Here is a 26,622-nt window from a genome sequence, read left to right as displayed (position 1 = left end):
GCTATCTGCTGTCTTTAGGTAGTAGCACAACAAGATGTCACAAAAAAAGATCTCGAGGTTTTCCCCTCAAAGGTGGTCAGGAATAAAAGAGGTAATGGGAATAGAAATTATTTTAAAATGTATAATTTCGAAAGAGTGTTGCAGCTGGAGCTACAAGAGGGATGCAGCTGCTAGTTGAGATTACATGGAAAAAACTTTCTGTTATTATTAGCATCTGTCTGTAAATGCAATTGTAGTGTGTGAGAATTGTGTCCCTACAAATAATTAAGTTGGGCTTCTTCTGGAGGGGAAAGTAGCAAAAGTTAATGTGAGGGTATAACGTCGAACCATCTTGTTTTTTCTTTTTCATGAAATGCCTCACTTCAATTCAGTCCAGAAGAGCAGGCACCTGTAGGGTATGTGGAGAGTGTTCTTATGCCTAAAAATCTGTTAACTTTTCAAGGCTAAGCCCCGGCTGTGTCAAAATCCTAGAGATGCCTATGGTCATGACCAAAGTTTGTAAAAGACACACTTGTCCCCACCAATATGGAAAAATCATTTTACACAATATATTTCAAAACCTATTCATTTCCATGTTTTCCAACTATTTGTTTTACTAAAATGTGCATCTCATTCTATTATGTAACTTTAAAGCACTTTTCCCTGCAGCTGGTTACTCGTGATTCACAGACTTCCACCCTCGGTAAACTATCAATGGTGAATAATTATTCCAAATAATTCGGCTCCCGGTCTGGATGGGGTTTGGATACTGGTCTGGCATCTTCTTCTGCCAGTGGAGTTTGCATGTTCTCCTCGTGTCAGCGTGGGTTCTCTCCGGGTTCTCCAGCTTCCTCAAGCGACTTGTCCAGGGTGTACCCTGCCTCCGTCCACTGACAGCTGGGATCGGCTTCAGCGCCCTCCGACCCCAACGAGGATAAGCGTTTTGGAGAATGGATGGAATAATCAAAAAAGAGTAGTCACAGAGAAAAGTAGAGTTATGTTCTGCGTTGACATATTAGAGTTCACTGCCAACGTAACTGCTGACTTGTGTGCTTGATAAATTAGCAAACAAAACATTTGATGTTGAAAGACTCTTCCAGAACAAATGCACAGCATCTGCTGAAAAGTATCAAGCTGCAGATGAACAATTCCTCAACTGCTGCAGCCAACTGAGTAAAGCAAATATACTTTCAGGAAGTGGATCACGTCTCAAACGCAACTACTTCTGCTAGTTATGTGGCAGCAATGTCAACAATTGTCTTTATTCTTGTTCTATCATTTCATAAATGCAACAAACTGTATTGTTTTGTATGTATGTATATATGTATGGCTTTATATACAACTTTATAAGCTGTCCCTAGCAATGCTGAGACCAAACCTACGCCCTTGGTTTTAAGTTGTGCTTGTACTGCGATGGGGAAGAGCCTGGGGAAATGAAGGGACTTTTCTTGAGTGGGTGATTGACAGGTGTACTGTATGTGTTTCCATTGAGTCTTGGATGCATTACCTATCTAAAGTATTGGTAATGCATTAGAAGAACACACAATGCAGACAAATCTACCAGCATCAAAGCGACACAGAAATGCAAAAAAAGAGTCAATTTTCTATTGCTTTGACTTTTGTTCCTATATGTTGGAAAAATGAATAAGTATAAGCAATATAATTAAGATGGACTATAAATACTCATGCACCTGCAAATTTGATGTGTTGGTAGTAATTGGTACACACAGGTGTATATTAGAACTGTCTCTAAGAGAAATGTATAGGCCTATGTCTCATTGGCGCTGTGGACCTGCAAATCGCATAGTATTATTATTTTGCGTGGTGATATTGTATCGATACATGGAGGCCAAATTTCGATCATTCATTTAATTCTAAACTTTTTCGTCCTCAAACAAGAACGGCAACACAGTGCTGTTCAAAGATGTTAAACACAGGCGTAAAGTATGACCCCCCCAAATGGTACACTCATAGCGCTGGAAGAGGCCGGTGTTACAGATTAATAGGCGGCCATGGTAACTGGTGACCTTCGGACTGGATAATTCGTAACACTGTTATTCCGACTCAGTTCCTGGAGAAATCTGTGCAATCCAACATACTGTGCCTACAGTTAATATTATGAATCCTGACACGAGGGCGTTTGCTGTTTGAATGTTTTAGGGATTTCCACAAGTATAAAGCAAAATAGGTGGATATTTTCATGGTGGAAATGATAACTGCACGGCGATAAGCCCCAAAGCATTTATGACAGTGATGGTCAGTTTGTCTTCCCAAAAATCCCAATTTGCTGCAAGAGAAGATTGCAGATAAAATGTTGAGTTTTCCTTTGGGTACAATTTGCGGTTGAGATGGGCAATGTATCGGTAGCAGGGTGGCTCTCCAAGACACTTAAGTGTAATATGGTACACTGTCACTCAGACATCCATTATTTCTAAGTGGATATGTTTATTGTTTTTTATTTAATTATATCATACTCTTGTCTTCCCAGGTGGTGTTGCATTGTTTGGTGATTAGTCTACTGAGTAGCTATTGTAAAGCTAAACACAAAGTAAGTAATTAATTGCAAAATGATCCCACTGCTTAGCTAATAGCAACAAGGCAGCGCTTGTGTGACTGGCTCCATTGTTCTTGTGCTGCTGTGAGAAACACTACTTGCACTGTAGTGAAATAAGACAACATATATTTTGTAATGTGAAACTCATTCAAAACTCTTTTTACTGACTCGATGGATGAGTTGGTGGAGCTCGGAACTTTATTCCTGACAACTTGCTCCTTCTACCTGCTAAACTAGCACCATTGTGAGAAAAGCATCTCCAGACTTGTTAAATGCTGTACTTGGTCAAACCTCCATCTTTATTTGGTGAAGTCTATTGCTGAGCACTTCAATTACATTCAAACCCAGGTAATAAAAGTGGATACCTCTTGAGTCATACTCGTTCTCTTACTCGCAGGATGACCCTTCTCAACTACCTTGTTCCAGAGTTGGACGTCACCTTGGAAGAACTGAGTCGTGTGCTGCAGCTCACTTTAGGTCCTGACCTTTACCCAGAGTTCAAGGCTACGCTGGAACAGCAGAGGGCGCTCCTTCAAGAGGCCCAGGAAAAATTGTCAACTGTTGCTTCAGGCAAAGAGAATTGGGTGACTGAACAGTTCAAAAGAGGTCTGCTGTCTTGCACTGACCCACTGCCCACTTCCACTGCCCTCCCTGTAGTCCTTCTGCCTTCAAAAGCAAAGGCATGCACCCAGCTGGGGAGGGCAGCCGCTCTGCTTTGGGCAGCTGCAAAGCTGTACAGTGAGCCCATGTTACTGGAGAGCAATGTGCCCATGGAGCGCACACAGCAGTCTGAGGTATTCGCTGCCAGCCGGATTCCTGGAAGCAGTCAAGATGAGATTAAGGTAAAATTACTGGTCAAATAACCTTGAAGATTTAAACAAAATGAAAAGGGTAACCATTATAAATGTGCCCGTTCGGCTCTAATTCTAATCTGAATCCTTGCTATCTCCAGATCTACCCAGATAGCCTCCACGCCATCGTCACCTGTGTCGGGGGCGTGTTCCCTGTTGACATTCTGGCGTGTTCCGGCAGCGGTGGGCCGGTTTCTGCTCGGCAGTTCATTGACATCTACGACCAGCTGGTTCAGGTGATGGCGCAACCCAGTGCAGGAAAACAGAATGACCCCTCCATCATTTGCAGCCTCTCAGCTCTGCAGCGCAAAGTCTGGGCTGCCACCAGGGAAGAGATCCTGGGGCAAGGAGGAGCTGCAGCGGCGTCACTGGGGCTGATGGAGAGCGCCGTGCTGACGCTCTGTCTGGAAGACTGCAACGCACCCTCTGACCTGGCTGATGTCCTCAATGCAGTGAGGCTGGGAGGAGGAGACCGCCCATACCTGAGATACTATGATAAGGTATTTGATTACCAGCATGTGTGCGCCATTACCTTAATACTAATGTGTGTAGTTATCTGTGTTCACTTGACAGCAACTAAATTACTGGTTTGAGATAAAAATACCATACGAACTTTAAAAAAATCAACTAAATTTATCAGCAATACCACTCCGACTGAAATATTGGATTTTTAAAGTGAAATTATAACAGAATGGTGTGATGACTTCTTTCCCTTTTTTGAGGTTACTTTTAGCCAGTTAAAACTCAAAGCAGGCTGTATACTAACTGAGCCAGTACAATGTTTTAAATTGTGATTTAAATCTTAAGTGAAGACTAATGAAAATCACTTAGTGATATACAAAGAATATTGATCACTATCAAATTAAAATTTTGTTTTCTAACAGGTGGTGAACCTGGTGGTGTTCAAGGACTGCACAGCTGGGATGGTGTTTGAGCACAGTGCTGTGGACGGGATGGTGGGAGGGCTTGTAGCTGGACTAGTGTACAATCTGTCTGAGACTGCTGACTTGAATATAGTCTGTACTGGTACAAATGTGAATGGGTCTAACACTGCAAATTATGTTGGGCCAACTTCCCTAATGTTCCCCTTGGAAGTATATATCCAAAAGTTAAGCACTTCCTTGAAAGCCTCTCATTCAGTTCTCACATTTGATGTGTCTGCCTATCCTGATGTCTTTTCTGCTCTCAGAGGGCAGAGAGGCCTCTATGACGCTTGGATCAACTTTTCTTTGCAGCTTTCCCTGAGGAAGACTTTTGGGGACTCTGCTGCCAATCTATTGCTTGTCACACCTACCCATGTCCGTCACTACAAACATGGCCGTTGCGATCCCACGTACTCAATCACCAAGCATTCCAACAAGTTAGTAAGCGCTTTGGCATCTTGCATTGGCTCAGATGACTCAATCCAATACACTGATGAACTCCTGAGCTTGTTTAACGTTGCCTTTTTGGCACATAAGGGCCTCATCAAAAGCACCAAAAGTGGTAAAGGAGTTGGTCCCCATGTAGCGGTCCTGCGTCAATCGTTGCCATCTGACAACCCACTGAAGAAGTACCTGGACCCCTTTGGCTGTCCATCTGTCTACCTCACAGGTACAGATCTGGTGGAGGGTGTGGAGTGTGCAGTAGGGAATGTTTATGCCCAAGATCAGCTGGTTGTCACCTACCTTGGGAAGAGGGACAAGGTTTCCATTGTGCTTAATGGAAACGGGAGCTTTGCTTTGGCATTGGACAAGCTTCAAGAGAGCCTGAAGATCAACTTGCCATTAGTGATGCTTCTTGCTGTTAGATGCGCCATTGCATATCAAATGGGAGCCATGGAGCATCCAGTGAATTCAACTGAGAATATGAATGGAGAGTCAAACCACTGGCCAGTGAGCCAAACCTGTGATGACTCCACCTCTGGCATGAGCACAGACTACACTCTGGTGATTCATGGTTATGCTGGAGAGGAGACGATGCTGGGCACCGATGTGATTGGGGTTACTGAGTTTGCTCTTCAGACGGCTTTAACTCTTGGCTCTAAAGTGCTTCAACAAGGTGGAAGGAGTCTGGATGCAGTTCAGAAGTCCGTAGAAGCTCTTGAAGACTGCTTCTTGTTCAATGCAGGTAAAGGTTCAGTATTTAACAAAGATGGAAAAATTGAAATGGAAGCAACCATTGTGGATGGCAATACAAAAAGGTCGGGATCAGTTGCTTGTGTGCAATGTGTGAAGAACCCCATCAAAGCAGCCAGGTGTGTCATGGAGAAAAGCTCACATTCACTCATTGTGGGAGAAGGGGCTGAGGAGTTTCTGCAAGGCTTGGAGGAGAAAGAGAAGCCTGTTGGGGCAGAGTATTTCTACACTGATACACGCCACAGACAGTTAATTGCAACGCAAGCTGCTGGAAAAGCCTCTCAAAACAATCACCCTCAGACAGTTGGAGCTGTGGCCTTGGATCGCTGGAAAGGGTTGGCTGCGGCATCTTCCACAGGTGGGTTAGTCGGAAAGCTGAAAGGACGAGTTGGGGATACAGCAGTAGTTGGGGCAGGATTATATGCTGACGACAAGTTGGCTCTTACCTGCTCTGGGGATGGAGATGTATTTTTGAGGCACACGGTTGCACAGAAAATAGCCAGTCTCTACCACCACACTGGATATAGCCTTAGACAGGCATGTAGAGAAGTAATGGCTGAACATCTAGATGGGATCTGTGCTGGGATCATTGCTGTGGACAGTAAAGGTGATGCCATCATTGAAATTCCTGCTGGAGTGATGTTTGTGGCCTCAATGAGAGACGGCATTTCTCGTGTGGAAGTCCTCAGGCCCCTCAAGAGCTTCTCTCATGTGATCTGGGAAACGGATGAGCTGGTAGCCTACCTGGATCCCAAACCCTGGATTCCTGGGTCAACCGTTCTTACTGGAAAAACTCTTAGCGGGGCAAGAAGCATCTTCCAGTTGGCAACACCAGATTTTTTGGCTATGCTCCAAGGAGCAAGAGTTGTGTCAAGCTTGTTATGTGAGAGATTGGCAGTGCAGCGCTGTGCCTTAGTTTTCAATCCAATCCCTAATCAGCCAGCACAAATCCGACTGCTTCCTCTTCATGGCTTAGAGCCAAACTGGCAGCCCCATCTTGTAAATGAAGAGGAATTCCACACTCAAGATCCTGGCTACTGCACCTCAAAAAGTGGCCCCCGCTGGGATGATGAGGCACTGGCCCAGGTTCAAGCAAAGATTAGAAACGGACTTCCAACACCAAATGCACCTTCTTGCTTTGACTTCTACGGAGACCCTTCCAACGATGGCCTGTTCTGTCGTATTGTACGTGGAGAGCAGCAACAGTGGAGAGTGTGGGAGGACAGTGAGCATGTTGCCTTCCTGACGCCGTACCCAAACACTCCTGGACTAACCGTTGTGGTGCCACGCAAACATCTGTCCAGTGACATCTTCAAACTGGAGGAAGCTGACTACCAAGCACTGATCTTGGCCACTTATAAAGTCGCCAGACTACTGGAAGAGGGGATGGAAGCTCGAGGAGTTGCACTCATCTTTGAGGGCCTTGAGATCGATTATGCTCATGCCAAGCTGATTCCTCTGTTGCCCTCACCAGATGGCACAAAGCCTGCTGATCTGCAAGCAGAGTTCTTCCAAAGCTACCCTGGATATGTGTCATCACTGGATGGTCCAGCTGCTGACCCTGGGGCCCTCAAAGGTATCCACTCAAAAATCACCCACTGCAGGCCTTCTCAATCATGGCAAGACCCTCAGTCGCACCCCACACTTGCCATCAAGAGCCAGTGGTATCGCAACCTGTTCCAGATTCAAAACACTCTTTTCCACAGCACAGTGGAATATTTCCACACTTCCTGCCAGTACTCCTACGCTCTAACCCCTCTCACCACAGACTGCATCTCCTCACCAATGGGCTTGGGCTCTGACTCGGAACCAGTTTCTGTTAACCTGATGGGCCAGGACACCTACCTGGCTGACTCGATGCAATTTGTGCTTGAATACTTCCTTCGCTTCCAGGAGAACCTCCCGGGCACGTACTACATATCTTCCAGCTTTCGAGGGGAAGATCCCGATGCCTCTCACTTGAACCAGTTCTACCATGTGGAGTGTGAACTGTTGGGTGACATGGACAAAGCTATAGCTACAGCAGAAGGATACTTGGCTCATCTCACCAAGTCCATGCTGAAGAAACACTCTGACGTGATCCTCAACACTGCCGGGACCCTTGCACATGTCAAAGCCATGCTGAGTAAGCTGGATGGAAAAAGTCGTCTCCCGAGAGTCCCTTTGGACCAGGCCATTCCCATGATGCCCTCTGCTGACTGCTGGGAGTGGGTACAAGATGGCCAGCCACAGTTTGGCAGAAAGCTGACACGCAAAGGAGAGCGGGTCTTGATGGAGAAATATGGGGGTGCCGTTTGGCTGACTGAGATGGACCATCTAGGGGTTCCCTTCTACCAGGCCTATGTGGAGGGCACTGGGCAGCGCAAAGCCAAAGCCGCTGACCTTCTCCTGGGACTCGGTGAGACTTTGGGTCTCGGCGAACGTCATACAACCGCTGACATGGTAAAGGAGGCCCTCAGGCACCATGAAGTGCCAGAGCAGTCCTACAAATGGTACACTGACATGCGGCAAGTGAAACCATTTCACACCAGTGGATGGGGCATGGGGACTGAGCGCTACCTGTGTTGGCTGCTTCAGCATGATGACGTCAGGGATCTACATATCATTCCTAGGATGAAAGGCATAAAGTACATGCCCTGAGCAGGCCCTAGGATGTGATGCATAATACTAGTTTAGTTGTGAAGTTCAGAGCAGAACGTTCTTTAGTCGCAAAAGAAATGTCTTGAATCAATTTTTTAATCTACAATTGATGGCAAATAGGCATTTTCTATCCATTTTAAGATGTATGCCTTTGGTCATTGTGGATGAATTGTAGTTGCTGTTTGTATACGCATCAAATGCTTTGACTAAGGCACCTTGTCTTGCAATGAAACTTATTTAGTGCACACGCTTGTTAAAAATTGATTCTTGTTCATGGCTGAATATTGTACTTGTTATGGTCAACCTGTAATGAAATGGCAAATAAAATCAAAAAACAAGTGTTAATCCCATTTTGTCACTATTGAGTCAATTTTAATAAGGAAAGAAATTCTTGGTAACTTTAAACTTAAGTTCTTAACATTGTTAGAACAGACAGTTCTAAGTTTCACAATGTTGAGTATTGGACAGCCCATTCTTGAAACTAAACTTACTAATGCTTTAATTGTTTCAACGTCAAAGATGGTTTTTGTGCCCATTAAGGATCTGACGTTTGCAGGCTCGTGAGTTTTGTTACTCTAAATTTCATCTTCCATTGCTCTTTTGTGTGCAGTCTGAGCTTCTGTTTAAATCTCTTAAACAAAATAAGCAATATATTTGTCTTTTACAGACCTCTAGCCCCTCAGTTGGCCCACTTACATTGGTTTTAGGAAGCAAATGTCAACTCTGACAGGTTCAAGGTTTATAAAAATATCTTGGTTTAAAATTTCATTTTTGATCATAGGGAGGGAAACATTTGCTTTCCCCCTACTATAAATGTATCTTAGTTTTGCCCTAATACTTATTACATCCATTGTGACATAAATCAGTAACTGGGTTTATTTTATATTTCAAAGTCAAATTGTAAGGGATTTTTTTTTTTTGGTTTCAATTAACCTTGTCACAGCAGATGTTTTCACTTGTCACAGTGTTGTAGTCCACAGGTAAGAACCGTAACATCTCTGCTAAAGTGGACATTTTGACAGTGCGCAAGCAGTTTCAGAGGGCATCATCCCTTTTTAAGCAGTGATGTGCCATCAAGGTCTGCTGGCCTAAATAGAATCACAGTTATAGCGCTCATAATTTATTTATTTATTTTTAAGTTATAGCTATTATCATTTGTTTCTCAAATGCACTACATGTAATATAATTTGCCCTATTGACTTATTTTCTCATTGGTATAGTGCTTTCTGCTTAAGAAGATTCCCTACAGAGTGAAACTATCTGGAAGTATCTTAGTGGCCATTATGATTGATGGTAAAACTTCCGAAATGCTAAGGAGAGGCGCTTCCTTATTGGCTTCCGCAGGGGGACAACATTTAAAGTGATGCACCATCGGAGCGATCATGACCGAAAAACAAAGATTATGTAAGTAACCTTTGCCATAACTTGGAAATGCTTCGATGTGAACTTTCAATAATCTGTTTAAGCCTGTTGGGAAAATACAAATGCTGCTGTCAACTGAAAACTAATTTGTTTTCTCCTTGGCTTTGTACTGCAGCCTCAGCCCTCATTCTTGGAGTTAAACCCTGAGAACACAATATTTGAGGTGAGCTTATTTGTCTTCCATCTTCAGAACATTGTAGTTTTACTGCAGCACACCCACATCAATAACACTCACCTGCAGTCGCAGCCTAACGATGTAGCTTAGTGAAATTATAGTCTGATTCTCTCAACACTACAGTTGTCTTTTTCTAACTCATGAATTCTCCGTATCTTTCCCCGACCCTGACATATTTCACAAAGGAAAAGTAGTTAGGAATAGATGTTATAAAAGGTCATTAGTTTTTACTACGACCACGCCCTAATGCTAGGAGACATCTTAGGATACACTGAGCACCCCTTTCACCTGTATGACTGTGCTTTCCTTGCCTTACAGGTTTACATGGATCCTGGTTATATCTGGGCCTGCCCAACACCTACTGCTGTTATAATTAGTTGCATTAGTATTGCCAATACATTATTGCTTTTCATATTCTACAGGCGCCCATGTGTCTTCTGATTGGTCATTCCTTTCATCTGGGTTCAATTATTGTTTTTTCCCTTCTGCCAACTCGACACATTCAAACACTCCCCTGTTCCAGTGACGGATTGACTTTGTCGTACGGTGTGTTCTTCGCGCTCCAGCATTATCATCCCTGCTTCTACAGTTTTTGACCCCACATGACTGTCTCGGATTGTTGCCTTTTCATACTCTGAACACGTATGTTTTTTTTTGTGCCTAGTAAAAAATACATTTCCTTCTATTTGACCTTGTCTCCTGTGTCTTCCTCTGCATCTTAGTCTAGAAACTGGCACTTTTTGGTAGCTGTAACGTTTTAACACGCCAACTACTTGTTCCTTGAGTCGTTTCTGTGATCTGCATTGAATGTGTTGCAACTCTGTACACAACATCTATTGTACTTCTGTCCATCCTGGCAGAGGGATCCTCTGGGTTTTTTTCTCAACATTTTGAGTTTGTCCTGTGCCAATGTAAAGGTTCAGGGACAGGATGTTGTAAGTGTACATATTGTAAAGCCCTCTGAGGGCTAATCAAATTTGAATTGGGGCTTTACATAATTGAACTGAATCAGAAGACGGTCTGGACACATCTTTAGAGTTATACCATAAGCATTCTCCTATTGGCCGCTTGTTGTGTCTGATTTCCTTCGATTTCAACCCTTCTAAACTTGATGCTGAATGAACTTGAATGTCTCATGACTGCTCGAGGGACGCCACAGGGTCTCACTCTGGACCTCTTTAGTCAAACCATCCACAGAACACTGTTTGGATCAAAGTTCACTCCACACTTGTAACTGTTTACAAACAAAACAAGCTGAACCCAGTATAGTCAGACAACGGTACCCCTCCCATGCATATTCCTTGTGACTCTACTCACCATATAAGCTGGTGACTGTTAAGGAATGTGGCTGCTGACATCTCTCCCTTATCGTTGTTCTGGTCTTCTCGGCTGACTGCTGAGCAGAACAAGGCCAGTGACTGTTTACACTCAATGTTCTCTTTTAATCTCGTCGGGCTGATTTTTACAGTAATACTTTAGGCATTAAACGTTAATCTAAACAATACTTAATATTACGCATTAAACCTTTTCCCTCCACATGCTGCAAAATATACATTTATAGGAAGATTATGGATGGCAGTCTGCAAAGGGCATGCACAAATATATTTAGTTTACAAGACATTTACAACTGAGAACCAAAGAAAGTGTAGGAAGATAAGATGTATAAGAATACATTGACTCAAGAGAAGAAGTAATACTAAAATACTTGATTGTAAAAATAATGTTCGAAAGACTTAAAGTGATCAACCATATCCCAAAACTACAAATCTGAATGTCCATGATATGTTTTAAACTGCTCTGCCACTGGACAACTTTAAAATGTGATTTCTATGATTATTTTGTCTGAACTACTGTAGCAAAGATTTGATTAACCTTTTGAAGGATAATTTAAATCCCTTTTTGCTTTGTGGTAAATGAAATGGATCTTCTGATATTCTATTACATACTAATGAATAAAGAATTCATTGATTTTATTGTAGGACCTCTGACATGTAATCAGTCTTTTCAAAAATGTATTTTTCCTCATAAAATTAACTGCAAAGGTATTACCAATATTTCAAAATTGAAATATTATATAGATAATTATAGAATACTTGATATCCTTTATATTAATGATATATGTAAGAGTATTGTACAAAAAGCCAAAAAGCTAAAATAAATAAATAAATGGGTATTCAAATATGTATAGGAGGTCAATGGTCAACTCATTTTTGTTTTTTAACGAATTGTTTATGAAACAGTTTTTAGTTTATAGAACTTCTTTCTTTATATCTAATTATCTAATAAATTATAAGAATTTAGGATAGACATATAAGCATTATACTTGTCTTTTACCTTTTCGGTATTTTTTTGGTATATTAGATTGTGTTGGATGTAATGACTGAATGAAAACACACTAAAAAATAAATGATATAAAAAGATGTCACACCGTCACACACTTATTTTACATATTCGGTTATGTATTGTTTCAATATGTTTATTTTTGGGGATTTCTTTTCCGCCCTGCAGAACACCCGGAAGAGGTATTGCATTGAGTTGTCAACTTATAGGAGGCTTTAAAAAAAAAGGGAAAACTAACCGGTCGGTAACGCCCGTTAGTTGTCACGGGCCTCTCGCGCCAGTAACATGGTGCAAACTCAAGCTCTCGTTTCTGCAAAATGGCTTGCATCTATGCTCCAGCGCAACCTTGTGGGACCTCGTCTGCGGCTCCTGGACACGTCCTGGTACCTCCCGATGATGAACCGAGACGCCAAGAAGGAGTTTAAACGCTCTCACATCCCGGGAGCGTCTTTTTTCGACATCGACGAATGCACGGACCAGACCTCAAAGTTTGACCACACGCTCCCAACCGAGCAGTTCTTCGCCGACTACGTGGGCAATCTGGGCATTGGAGATGACAGCCATGTGGTTGTCTACGACGCCAGTGACTTTGGATTATTTTCTTGCACCAGGGTCTGGTGGATGTTCCGCTTGTTTGGGCATCCACAGGTGTCGGTGCTGAACGGGGGCTTCAGGGACTGGCTCAAAGGGGGGTATCCGGTCTCGAGCGCGTCCACCCGGCCCGAAGCCGCGCGCTTCACCGCCACTATGAACCGCTCCTGGGTGAAATCGTTTGAGGACATCTCTGAAAACATCGCAAAGAAGCGGTTCCAGGTGGTGGACGTGAGACCCCACGAGAGGTTCCGTGGGGAAGAGCCAGAGCCGAGAGAAGGTGCGTTTAGTTTGTTTTGCCAAACCTTTTGGTATTCAAAGTTGTACATAATTTTTTTATGTTCAGTTTTTAAGTGACATGGTGCACATTGTGGGTAACTATCAGTGCAGCTGCACACTCAATTATGTTTGTTTGTTTGCTTACAAGAATACATGTCATGGCAGGAATTTAAAAAAAAAGAGTAAAGTATTTAATGAATGCGGTATAGATATGAATCAACTGCATGACTTTACTGCCACCTGCTGGTTATTCAATATATGGTCTGAATGAAATACTCCTGAATACACACCTCAAAAGTACCGAGTATTTTCTCATGTAAACCACAACGTTAGTGCAACGTGAACATAACATTTTATCGTGACAAAATAAAGAAATATTCACTAAAAAAATAAACACTGTTTGCATGCATGCACACAATTAATCAGGTTAACTGAAAGAAACAAGGACAGTCGGTCAGCTCACGCCCTGAACTGCACTTATCAATGTTCAGCAGGCACCAAAGGGAAGCAACCCCTAAAGAAACCAGATTGACAGTATTGCAACTTGCAATACTGTCAATCTGCAGAGAACGGATCTCAAAGTTCAGAAATTATGCCGGCTATTTCTTTAGTTTCATCAAATGATCATTTTATATGAGTCATTAAACAGGTGTGATTGATTTGTTGGTACTTATTTTGTTCAAAGTCATTTTATTCAACAGTCAATAAAGATAAGAACTCTGTTCTGATGTTACTTCAAGAACATCCAGCAGTAGAAGTAATGCAGGACTCAGGAGTAGTATTTATTTAACAGTAGAGTCATCACTCAATATGTAACAGACAAGAATTCTGAACAAATACATCTTTAGTTTTTTGGTGTGACAAATGTGTGCAGGACACAAGTTGTGTGTGTGTGTGTGTGTGTGTGTGTGTGTGTGTGTGTGTGTGTGTGTGTGTGTGTGTGTGTGTGTGTTAAACCGCCACACAAATGTCACCTGATCCAAATGTTGCTAAATCCTGATTGGTGCATAGAAATATGTGACATCATGTTTTCTGCTTCCGAGCGTACAACTGTTTTAACGAATACGTCGTCGCCCCACTGCAGGCATCCTACCGGGTCACATCCCTGGCTCCAAATGCATGCCTTTCCTTGAGTTTCTCGACGAAGATGGCATGATGCTCTCCCCGGAGAGGCTGAGGAAGTTCTTTAAGGAGTCCAATGTGGACCTGAATCAGCCAATCAGTGGCTCCTGTGGCTCCGGTGTGACCGCCTGCCACATGGTGCTGGCTGTCCATCTGTGCGGCGCCCCCGAGGCGTCGGTGTACGACGGCTCCTGGTACGAGTGGTTCACCAAGGCCCCGCCAGAGCACGTGGTCTCCGAGGTCAAGCGCGAACCCCGAGGTTGACCAAAGACGTAACCAAGTCTCTCTTTAAGAATTGCCATTTAAATGCATCACTGTGTTACTTCTTTGCTTTATCACACATTAAGCTAAATCCCAATTATATGTGAGCAGAGATATAAAGCTTACATAAACGTTGTGTGTGCTTGTAAGAGGATTTGAATGTGGATTTAAAAAACACAACTTTATTTTATTACAAAAGGCTGGTTGATAAAGAAATTTGACTTTCATTGGATTGATTGTCACAACTTTCTTGTATTTCGGAGCATGTGAAAAGACCTTTTACTGACCCATTAAAGAACGCTTTTTTTTTCAAAAAGCTTATTCAGCATAATAATTCACACTAAATCATGTATCTAAAAAACTTTCTGCGACAATAGTAACCACTTCAGCAGACAGTGGTGGAATGTAACAAAGTATTTTTACTTTGTTACTTTACTTAAGTACATTTTTACGTATGTGGACTTTACTTAAGTAAAAATAGTGCATGCTATTTTACTTTTTACTTTGTTACATTTTGCAGCTATTATCTATACTTTTACTCTACTACATTTCTACAATATGTGTCGTTATTCGTTACATTTTAGGAACACAGTTTCGCCAAAATGTTGCCTACACAAAAATATGGATTGCGTTGCTGTTTTGGAAGTTTAAGAATGACTCGTGGAGGATAATTTGTCATCCACAGAATTGTAAAATAGAGGGTGAAAAGTATTACAGAGGGTAAGCGCAATAAGTACACCAACCTTTCCAATAAACAAATGTTGTAGCTTATAGTTATTACTAGTAGTGACTTCTGTAGAGGCAAAAGTATTACCAGTAGCTATATCTGCATTCTTTATCAAAATGGTAAAGCCCTCGACAGAGACAACCCAATGCGTGAGTACTTTTACTTTTAAGTCAATTTAAAAGAAAGTAATTTCTAGTTTTACTTAAATAGGATTGCTGATGTAGTAGGCTACTTATATTTTTCCGGGTACTTGTACTTTTACTTAAGAACTAAGCTTCCGTACTTCCTCCACCACTGTCAGCAGGTAAATGCATTTGTTCCAATACGTTTCAATATGTGATTTTAAATAGCATTATACGTTCACAATGACTGCTTATTAAAGAGTCTTTTTTAATTTAAAAGTAATTTCTGGTTGTGCAAACTCGTTGGTGTCGCGATTCCTTCCCGTGTGGGCCTCTGTGACGAACAGCTCGTGACCCGGTCCCTCTAGCGCCCTCAGCGTGTATTGTCTCAGCGCCTCGTCATGGCGGCGCAGACCCGGGCTCTGGTCTCGGCCCAGTGGCTGGCCGACGCGGTCAGAAACAACCTCGTCGGGCCCAAACTGCGCGTCCTCGACACGTCGTGGTACCTGCCGAAGACGAAGCGGGACCCGCGTGCGGAGTTCGCGCGGCAGCACGTGCCGGGCGCCTCGTTCTTCGACATCGACGACTGCTGCGACAAGAGCTCGCCGCTTGACCACATGCTGCCGACCTGCGGCCACTTCTCGCGGTACGTGGGCGCCCTGGGCATCGGGAACGACACGCACGTCGTGGTGTACGACACCAGCGACTTCGGGGCTTTCGGCGCGCCGCGGGTCTGGTGGATGTTCCGGCTGTTCGGACACAGCCGGGTGTCGGTGCTGGACGGCGGCATGAGGAAGTGGCAGGCGGACGGACACCCGCTGACGTCCGACTACCGCGAGCCGGAGAACTGCGGCGAGTTCAAGGCGACGGCGAACCGGTCGTGGGTGAAGAGCTACGAGGAGGTGTCGGAGAACATCAGGACCCAGCGGGTCCAGGTGGTGGATGCCAGGTCTGCAGGGAGGTTCAGGGGCATCGAGCCGGAGCCCAGAGACGGTGAGCTGCCTCAGCTGGACGCTGAGGTTGAGATGCAGCTCAGCAGAGTGGGCCAAGTTGTACTAAAGTCATGAATCAGAAATACATAATGAATACACATTGTGAAAGTGTCAAAGGAGTTAGGATATAGTAGTGTTCTTGGCCATTTCAGCGCTCTATTATGTCTCTTAAGTTGTTTCAGAAGTCTTAAGTTGCCGGGACTCAAGTTTGTGATTTATTTTTTAAGGTCCTCTTTGAACAGCGGTCAACACTGACCTTTTACTGTGTCTGTTGCATGAAAATAACACATTCTGCAAGTTTTAGCAATGAATTAAGCAATTTTTGGTTCCATATTTTGTTTATTATATAGGCCTACATGATTGTTTATGTATTGTATGGAATTAATATAATTTTTAATTAATGTTGACATTATGATCTTGTAACAAAAGAAAATAACAGATTTATTTAAAAACAGTTAACTGTCATTTCAAATTAGTTGTATACAGTATTTGCTCTTGTGCAGTTAAATAAAACATGTTAAGTTTGTAGTACAAGTAGGTCAGTTTGACAAACAAAACTAAAATGACACTTTGGAGATTTATTGCAGACTTTCAGCCACATCGCGTGGTCTTTAGATTAGATGAGATATTATTAGTCTCGCAATGGGGACATTTTCAGGATTACAGCAGAAACAAAGTAGTACAAAATCAAAACAAGTAATATTAATAATAAACTGGGGAAAAATAATAAATATATATATACATAGACACAGTCATAATACAATGTAACTATTATGAACAGTGTATTAATAGTAATATTGCCATCGCTAAGCAAACTGTCTTCTGAGGAAGACCATGAGATGTTGCTGAAAGCCCAATAAATAGACCATGTGGGGTGTTTTTTTCTTCCATTATGGCCCCAAATTTTTGCAATGTTTCTCACTCCTCTGCCTTGCCCTAACAGACACACTGCCGGGACATTTCCCTGGTGCCATCAACATGCCGTTCCCTTCTTTCCTGGATGCCTCTGGCAAGGAGCTGGGAACCGAGGGCCTGTCCAAACTGTTCAGAGAGGCGGGGGTGGACCTGGAGCAACCGCTCTGGGCCACCTGTGGGTCCGGCGTCACGGCGTGTCACGTTGCTCTGGCAGCACACCTGCTCGGGCACCCCGGGGTGTGCATTTATGACGGCTCCTGGTCTGAATGGTTTAAAAGGGCACCGCCGGAGCATATCATCTCGGAGGGCGAGGGGAAGAAGGTGTGAAGGGAAGAGGAAAGGCAGCAGATCACGACAACAAGCAAGGGAGGAGTGTTACTTTTATGAGGGGAAGCAGTGTTTTTGCTGCCAGCAAGAGTGATAGATCTCAATTATAAAACTAGTTTTAAAGTGTACTTGGGTGCAATAACTTATACGGCGGAGATGGTCTATACTGCATAAAACTGCTTTGTCATTAAAGCTTGGAATGAAAATAGTCTCTCATCTAACTTTCCCAATAGGACAATAGTTGCATATTGCAGAAAGGATTTGAATATTGTAAAATAACATATATTGGGTTCTTGGATGAAGTGCCTTTTCTTGTTTTTTTGATGTATTGATGAATTATTTTGCAAATGTATTAATAAATGGTTATGCAATACATGGGTACAGTGTCATATCTTATTCCCTTTTAAAACATGTCCAGCTTATGACATGGAGGAAAACATAGTTTATTCAGTAACCAGAAAAGTAAATAATAGATGTTAGAAGGCCATGCAAGACCAAAGGGCAAAATGCTGTCTTCCTCGCAATTGATGGAAGATTATGTTCTATTTATTTCAGTCTAATGATAATTTTGATCAATTTAATTGTTGTATTGTTTTCACTTCATAACATATTTAATCATTACAAAGTCATATATATATATATATATATATATATATATATATATATATATATATATATATATATATATATATATATATATATATATATATATATATATATATAACTTATAACTTGTTGTGAACCCAGCAAATTAAGACAAAAATCAAGCACATGACGAGGCCCTAAAAGAATCTGCAGCTTTTGAGAAAGAATACAACACATTTAAAAAAAAATTAAAAAATTGTGTTGCTGACGCAGAGGAAATCAAAACCAGTTCAAACCGGTTCCTGTGCTTGTTTTGAGGTGTCTGGCAATATGCCCGATCTTAACAACAAAGTTTATGTATTTTAGCGTTTTTTTTTACAGGATGGTCGTAAGCTATTATGTGTAACTGTGCAATGTACAGTATTTAACTAATCTACTTATTCTATTAATATGAGGAGAACATTATAAATGCCTGAGCATGAGTTGTATTTTCAGAGTTGTTTAAAAGACTGCAGTGAAAACTGTGCACTTGTTCCAACCTGCATCATTATCTTTTATTTACAGGTAATATGGCCATGGCACCTTTAAAATGTTAAACATAGCAAGTAAGGAGTTACTTTAACTATTGTCTATGACGTCAGCTGTTGCTATGTGCCATTAGGTTAAAGAAAAAAAGAGAAGAACAAAAGAGCATTACCACTGGGCAAAAGAAAACGATCAAATCTTTTGAACGATTCTTCTCCAGTTGTGATTTTGCGGATGTGCCTTAAACTTGCATTCTATCTACTGGCCAGTAAGGGGCGACTCCTCTGGTTGCAAATAAAAGTTTGATTGAATGGAAGTGTGTGAGAAAATTACTTCTCACTTGATTTATTACCTCAGTAAACATTGTCTACATTAGTTTATGGTCTCAATAGCTAGTTTAAAGTCTACTTCAATACATCATGATGTTCATTTAGTAAATTATGGTCCCATTCAGAGTAAAATATAACATTTTACTGTAATCATAGTCGATGGAGGTGGAGTGACGTGTGAACAAAATTTGACAGAAGTATCGGCTACATTATTTATCTTTCCAATGTATTTCTTTCCTCACTGATGGAAGTGTAGCTGGAGTTTTCTCTGCTGTTGGAGACAAAGAGCTGCTCCTGAACCAACTTGAGAAGCGGGCGACTCAAAATGATCGAATCGTTCAATGGAGAAAACTTCCCAGCATGCATCGAACGCCACAACAAAGATGGCCGATCGTCTCTGACGTGTGTCACTCGGACGTCCCGAAAACTGCCTGAAGGTCCTAACGAAATAAACAAATTGGGGTCCTTTCTTGCGATAGGCTAGCTGTCGAAACGGCGTCGCGAGTCACATTGTTTTACACATCTGTGGTATATTGTAAAAAAATAACACCAATCTATGTCGTTACGATTGTTTTGGGGAATGTTGATCATATCTACGTGTCTTTCGGTTCGGTCTTTTGCGCCCTAGCTGGTCCCGTAGTTTGGCTTTTCAACGTCGAAGGGTGTGTTTTTTTTTCGGCCGCCGTCCACATCAGTAGCGTGAGCGTTAGCGAGGCACTTACGCGAACATCCTCAAACACACGTACTTGTTTCTCATATTCAACCTTAGCCGAATAAAACAAGAGGTAAGTTCGGTTTACATGAGCCCGCTCGTCGGTGTATTGCCGTTGTAGGTTTTTGCCCTTTTATGGAATTAACGTGCAACGGAGAAACACAATGTACCGTGTAGTTAAATCCACTGTCCTCGTAAACAAGCGTTACGTAAATATACTTCGACGGTAAATTAACCAACGTGCACTGCAAATCTCGAAAGAGACGATTTTGGCCGCAATACCAGTACGTGGACCGTTTAAATTGAATTATTAATGTGTTTTGGGTTGTTTTTTTTTCCACAGGGAGGCGTTGATGAGCAGCTATGTCTGGCATCGCTCTTAGCAGACTGTCTCAGGAGCGTAAAGCCTGGAGGAAAGACCACCCGTTTGTAAGCAGCAACATGTTGATCGACCGTGTGGACGTGTTTCACCCGGTGCTTAGCATGCATAGCTTGCATTTCCTCACGTTCACGGCAGTTTTGAACCAGCACCCCGGTAGGCCGCTGACGTGTTGTGTGTCTGTGTGAACCTCGCAGGGTTTTGTCGCCGTGCCCACAAAGAACCCCGATGGGACCATGAACCTGATGAACTGGGAGTGTGCGATCCCGGGGAAGAAAGGAGTAAGTCGGCTCGCTGCAGCTGCTCTCACGTGTCTCCACAACGACCGGCAGACTTTATACTCGTTAGAAATGAACCCTGCATGTTAAAAACAACACGCATTACAGCCAGTCCTTCAGAACCAGTGTTGTGCGCTTGTCACCAGGTCACGTGGTATGTTAATTAAAAGATGGCTCTCTTCCTGTTTAGATCTAACCAATGTCAACATAGATAGATGCCTCTCAAATAACACAAGCAAGACATTCTAACACCTGTCCATTGTACCTGTTAGATTCCTACATTAGTGTATGTGTGTGTGTGTGTGTGTGTGTATATATATATATATATATATATATATATAGAGAGAGAGAGAGAGAGAGAGAGAGAGAGAGAGAGAGAGAGAGAGAGAGATCTATATATTTAGATATATTAATATATAGATATTTAGATATCTATATATATATAGATATCTATATAGATATATAGATATTTAGATATCTATAGATATTTAGATATCTATATATATTTATATATATATAGAGATATTTAGATATATATATATATATATATATATACATACATTTAGATATATATATATATATATATACATTTAGATATATATATATATATTTAGATATCTATATATTTATATTTAGATATTTATAGAGAGAGAGAGAGAGATATCTCTATATATAGATATAGATAGCTCTCATAAGAGCACTGTAAGGCCATAATTTGAAAGGTAAATAAGAAAATACTTGGGTCCAAAACATCTGCACCTTTTTATTTCCCTTTCTTTATATAAGGCCATTCTTGTATATTTGTATTTGTTTAGTGCTTTGCACTTGATTAACATCCTTTATCTATTTACAAAAGCAATTATTTCCTTCTTCTTCCATTAGACCTTATGGGAGGGAGGACTCTATAAGCTCAGGATGCTGTTCAAAGATGACTACCCTTCCTCACCACCAAAATGTGAGTGTCACACCGCACCTGGTCCGTAGTGTTATTCCATGGTAAAGGAAAGACATTAACACATCTACTCAACATAAAAGAGGGAAGGCTCGCGGTCATTCTACCTGGTTTAGTCGGTACGCCACCTTCTATAAGCAACGAACGCTGAGCAAAAGATGACAGCATTTTTTAATAGAAAGTATCTATTTTTGTAAACGTGGAAAGCTATTTTTAAAAAATTAGAGAGCGACTTCATTCTCCGAGCAAGTTGGTGTTGTTTGCTGATATTTATACTCTAACTGTCATACAAATAACCTTTTAATGAACGCTTTATTGAGCAAAGTGTCTAGTCTGACATGAATATTCCTGTTCCTAAGGTAAACCTCAGGAACAGGAACATTCATGTCACGAGCTTCAGATCAGACGTTGAACAAAGATATTGTTTGACTGGTGATGCTGTCAGACGGATGTGATGATAATTGCTCCGTCTTTGTCATGAGGAAAAGTGACAATACTGTCATACATCCTCTTGTGTTTTAGAGATATTGATATCAGAATATGATGGATTTCTGCAATAACTTAACTTCTCCCTGTCTTTTCAATGACTTTGGCTCAGGCAAGTTTGAGCCACCGATATTCCACCCAAATGTTTACCCATCCGGCACCGTTTGTCTGTCCATCCTGGAGGAGGACAAGGACTGGAGGCCCGCCATCACCATCAAACAGGTCTGAACACTCAACTGTCTCTGTCTCATATACTCGTATCAGTGTCGGCTCACATTTAACCTTTTACCAGTCTGGCTGCATGCAATTTGTGGCCGTTTACCTTGTGAGTGTTGATTATTTGTACACTGCAGTGACTGCATGGACCATTTTTGCATTCTGAACCAGGGCAATTACTGCACTATAAATTATTGCACAATATCAGACACAGCCTCCTGTAGACAAAGTTAAATGTTTTCAATCTTCAGTAAATAAAAAAGTATTTAGAGAAATGGTTTGAAAACAAAATACAATCAATTGTCATATAAATACATTAAACAGTTATGTATGCTGAATATTATTTAAACCTGGTGATACCAGTAAAACTTCCTGTTTTACATTTATATTCATACAGGAAACTAAAACACGACTACAGGCTTCAATGTACAAAGACCTTGAGTTCCCTAATTTAATTAAAATATAATCCTTCATGGATCAATTGAAATTCAAACAAACTTGTAAAAAGTGTTATGGCAACGTTTCAATCATTTAAAAAAAATACTGCTACTTTAAAAAAAAAAATTAATCTGAAGAACAAATGAAATGTGAAAATGTGTTCAGTAACTGTGTGCACAGATATAAATGTGCCTCATAGAGCAGAGGCCTCTGATTCACACTCATTTTAAAGCCGAAGGAGGCAGCACACTGCCTCGCTCCAAAGATTTGGTAAAATGGTGCAAACGTGATCCAACTACAAGATGAAAGTTCAGTGTATTATACATATAATCTTATTGTATAAGGGGGGGGTGAGCTGCTGTGAAGAAACGCCGTCTGACTGTCGTATTGTTGACTGTTTTCAGATCCTGTTGGGAATCCAGGAGCTGCTGAATGAGCCCAACATCCAAGACCCCGCACAAGCAGAAGCTTACACAATTTACTGGTAACTGCTGCGATCCCCTAACTCCCCCACTGGCTGACAGTTGAGGCCTGAAGGAGAGTTGTTGTTGAATATTTCAGTGAGCAGACCACACATGTATACATTTTTCACAAAGCAAAGGAACATTCTCAGGGATGGTGTTTGCTAACAATTTATATAATCTGAGTTACAAATCCCTGATCAAAGAGTTTAGCTTTGGATTAAAGATGTAAGACCTTTAAATGAGTCCTCAAGTTAATTTGAAGATATTAAGCTTCTGGTTTATTCCAACTTTGGTTCAAGTCGTAATTTCCATTCAAAGGTCATGCGTCGGCAATATTCTTCTCCTAAAATAAGTCATGTCACACCTTCAGAGACCAAAGCCGAGTCATAAAGCAAAAGGAGGAGGACACGCTTCCTGTTCTTTCCGTGCTTTACAAACTGACGTGCTGTCCTCTAAATGAACCGGTGAATGTGAAACGCATGGGTCTAAATGTCTTCATCTGTGTGTTTCAGTCAGAACAGGATGGATTATGAGAAGCGGGTAAGAGCGCAGGCCAAGAAGTTCGCCCCCACATAGAGCGGAGCGCTGGCCCCGATCCCGCCTGAGCAGCCTCAACGGATGGAGGTTACGAACAGGAGGCCGGCAGCACCTGACGGACCACTCCACTAAGAACCCAATCTTGAGTATTATCATCCTGCTACACGGGTGACAAGAGAGCCTGTTTCTCTTATCTTCCTTTTTCTTTTAAACAACGAGATCCCAATTTTATCTTCGAGAAATAAGTCTGCATTTTGAATGCATAGCGGATGATCCGAGAACTACTTTGTCGAGAGCTCGGCCATGCCTCCAGTGAAACTGTTAAGTCCTAGTAATCTATCAACAGAGCTGTAGAAATAAGATGTCCACACCACTCTGTGTGTAGTTCAGCTGTGGCAGAGGAGGAGACTTTGTTTATTCTTAAACTTCCAGTTTTTTTTTTCTTTGTCAAACCCAGAAGTATTGTAGATAGTTCATGATTCGGGCCATGACTGGGATGAAGCATCCAGATGCACCATGTGCTCCTGATCCCTGGTCTTGTTCCCACCACACCTCCCTCACATCCGAGGTCCCAGAAAAGCATCAAAAGAACGCGTTAACTTTCGATAAAAGTCAATCCCGGCACTTGTTTGTTGTTGGTGAGCTAAACTCTGGCAGTTATGTTGGCAGGAAGTGGTGCTCTGTCCACCTCAGAGAGGAAGAGCAGCCGCAGCAAAGTGGCTCAGGGTGTTTCTTTCACCGGCGAGTTAAAATGATCTTTTATTGCAGTGGCGCCAAGATTACATTACATTTCAGACTCTTCTCCTTTTTTTGCGACTCCACCTGTGAGTGACACTGTTTGTCCGGCACGGTGTTGAACTCCATCCACATTCAACTCTAGTTTGTCGTCTGCTTCCCAAACTGCTCCAGGATGAGATGAGACGTTGCGTTGTGAAAGTAACAACAAAATTGTGTTAGTTTCGGCTCTTCGATCGGTTATAAATAGCAAACCATCACTTGGGTTATTTTCTCTCACAATGCCCCCAAACCGAATCCAAACCTGTACAGACCAAAATGCTATCACATCTTTTAAGTCCATCTGGTAGACAGAAGCTGAAGGATCCTCATTGAAATGGCCTCTCAACCAGCAGGGAAGACGGATGAAAGTGCACTTGAGAGAAAGCGAAGGCCTGAGATTTTTTTTGCCTCTGAATATATGAGTGCATGTACATAATATAAATAATGACAAATTGTGGAAGTTATGTTTTATATTGTTTTAGCCAGTTGACATTTGTGTGTGGTATTATAACAAAGAACACAATAAATGGCATACAATTGTGAAATAAAGTCAAATAAAAGAAATGGAAAATGTTTCGTTTTTGACTTTGGGGTTGGTCTCAAAAAAACAGCATTTCACTTAAAATGTTCGTCTTTTTTTTCTTGGCGAGAGGTGAAACCTTATGTAATGTTCTCGGGTGTCTTGCGTGATATTCTGAAGAAATTTAACACCTTTTGTTTTGACTCGCCTCTCCTGCGGGTTATTACCTCAGTTGGCCAAAAAGACGCAAAGACGGGTGAAGAACTTGTTGTTCTGTTTTTTTTCTTCTTGGCTGCTGCGTGTTAACTGTGTTCTTGTTCTAGTTCTGATTTCCTCTGAACATGCGGTGTCGGTGAGGGCAGTACAAAGCCCTCGGGTGCCGTCCCTGTCGCCGCCTCGCTATGCTGGTCCTGGATCAGCCCGGTCGAGCCCCACACACGCGGTGTTGGCCTAACACAACATGACCGCTGCTTTACAGGTGATGAATGAGCCGTTGACGGTAAATCAAGGAGATCCTGAGTAGTTGAAATGGGATCTGCTGAATTATTCAGCTGTGAATGTTTGCGCCGTGTGAAGCTGACCTGCTCTTTCGTTGTGTGCCGGTCTGGTACTTGAGTTTGGCTAAATCAAGAACATTTTGACTTTTAAAAGGAGGAAAAAAAACACGTTCCTGCGAATGAACAGTTGAATTAGTCAGAACACAACATTCTCAATTAAATGCAATAATTAAATTTAGATGACTGGGTCTGGTGTGACTACAAGCTGAAGGTGGCTAATGTTCGCATGCTTCAGATATGTCTTGCTGTATAACTGATCCTACTGAGTAGTCCTTAAACTGCTTAGTCTCACATTAAAGATGCCGTTGGATGATTAAACACAAGACATCCTGAGGTTGCAGATGTCCCACATTGAAACAAAGCCTGTGTGACCTTAATGAACCACAAACGCTCATCTTATGGGTTAATAAATCTTAAAGGTGTAAGATTAAACAACCTGCATGTCTTTTTATCTCGCACCATCTTGTTATTAACAAGATGGTGCGAGATAAAAAGACAAGTTATTCCAAATTTGACACGACAACCAATACTTTTTGAAACGCTAACATTGACCTTTCCATCAGCCTCACTTTGTGCTTAGATCTGACTTCCAGATGCGAACACGTCAAACTGCAGTTGGCGGAGAGAAAAAAAAAGTACCTGCTAAACACGTTGATCGCATTTAGGTCAAAGTAGGCTGTTGCTGTGCTGAAGTACCTGTGTGGCTTCACTATATTTTTACTTCACATCCTATTCAATGAACCGGAGGCTCGACAGGACGCGGACGGAAAAGAAAAAGAAGAGCAAGCGCAGAGCGAGGCCGCGGGGGCCTCGTGACCTCTGGGTCACATATAATGTCAAACTGTGATGAAGCGTGATGTGCAAACATGTTCGCTCGTCGCTTCACAATAGACAAACACGAGGGGGGTTGTGTTGTTATCATAGATTATTGGTTTGAATAAAGATATTTGTGAGAAACTTTTGCTTTAAGCTTAAACTAATCAGTTGTGTGCTACAGTTACAGTGTGTGTGTGTGTGTGTGTGTGTGTGTGCATTTATTTAGAAACAATGTAAGAAGTGGTTACAGGAAAATCAAACTTCCCCTTTCTCCTTCTACGTCAAGAAGACTTATTGATACGTGTTGTCTAAAACTTTAGGAACATAAAACTCAAAGACGTCCGTGCCTAAGATTAAAAGTACCTCAACCGCTGAGCGCTGGCAGGAGCTTAAGGGGTTACTTAAGTCTCTTTGTGATGTGTAAAGGCAGCAGGATGGAGGCGGTTTCATCAAAAACCACTGAAACTTGCTTTTTGTCACAACCTGCTGTCTCTTCTACCAAACCAGACCTAGAAGATGAGTATCTGATCTACTCTTTACTACACAAAGAAAAGGAGGTGGGGGGGGGACGGTTGACGTCGATGTGTGGTGATGTCCAATGAGCTGATGACTCGGGTCAGCGCTGATCCAGATGGAG

General features: G+C 42.0%; 4 protein-coding genes across 5 annotated transcripts; all 4 read left to right on the top strand.

Moving 5' to 3' along the window:
* The first annotated feature begins 3,279 nt into the window (after positions 1-3,279).
* On the top strand, positions 3,280-8,141 carry LOC137786441 (uncharacterized). The gene is made up of 4 exons (XM_068578339.1): positions 3,280-3,375; positions 3,486-3,884; positions 4,269-4,340; positions 4,845-8,141. Exons 1-4 carry the CDS (start codon positions 3,280-3,282, stop codon positions 8,139-8,141), a joined length of 3,864 nt encoding a protein of 1,287 aa, XP_068434440.1.
* A 4,207-nt stretch (positions 8,142-12,348) lies between these two features.
* LOC137786869 (3-mercaptopyruvate sulfurtransferase-like) lies at positions 12,349-14,558 on the top strand. The gene is made up of 2 exons (XM_068578990.1): positions 12,349-12,949; positions 14,033-14,558. Exons 1-2 carry the CDS (start codon positions 12,364-12,366, stop codon positions 14,332-14,334), a joined length of 888 nt encoding a protein of 295 aa, XP_068435091.1. The 5' UTR covers positions 12,349-12,363; the 3' UTR covers positions 14,335-14,558.
* Positions 14,559-15,544: 986 nt separating this feature from the next.
* LOC137786598 (3-mercaptopyruvate sulfurtransferase-like) lies at positions 15,545-17,787 on the top strand. The gene is made up of 2 exons (XM_068578582.1): positions 15,545-16,173; positions 17,116-17,787. Exons 1-2 carry the CDS (start codon positions 15,582-15,584, stop codon positions 17,412-17,414), a joined length of 891 nt encoding a protein of 296 aa, XP_068434683.1. The 5' UTR covers positions 15,545-15,581; the 3' UTR covers positions 17,415-17,787.
* A 1,467-nt stretch (positions 17,788-19,254) lies between these two features.
* On the top strand, positions 19,255-24,668 carry LOC137786943 (SUMO-conjugating enzyme UBC9-like). Of its 2 annotated transcripts, none has more exons than XM_068579091.1 (7): positions 19,255-19,290; positions 19,909-19,994; positions 20,142-20,225; positions 21,105-21,177; positions 21,773-21,882; positions 22,719-22,798; positions 23,291-24,668. In XM_068579091.1, the coding sequence occupies exons 2-7, from the start codon at positions 19,929-19,931 to the stop codon at positions 23,352-23,354; spliced, it is 477 nt and encodes a 158-aa protein (XP_068435192.1). In that variant the 5' UTR covers positions 19,255-19,290; positions 19,909-19,928; the 3' UTR covers positions 23,355-24,668. The 2 variants fall into 2 exon arrangements, with proteins under 2 accessions (XP_068435192.1, XP_068435191.1); XM_068579090.1 differs by lacking the exon at positions 19,255-19,290 and adding an exon at positions 19,306-19,638.
* Positions 24,669-26,622: the final 1,954 nt, after the last annotated feature.

Source organism: Clinocottus analis, unplaced genomic scaffold (genome assembly GCF_023055335.1).
Source record: "Clinocottus analis isolate CAN_PGR_092001 unplaced genomic scaffold, fCliAna1.0.p SCAF_16, whole genome shotgun sequence".
In the NCBI taxonomy this organism is placed as follows: domain Eukaryota; kingdom Metazoa; phylum Chordata; class Actinopteri; order Perciformes; family Cottidae; genus Clinocottus; species Clinocottus analis.
The sequence above is the reverse complement of the archived record's forward strand: the minus strand, read 5'-3'. Positions and strand labels throughout refer to the sequence as shown.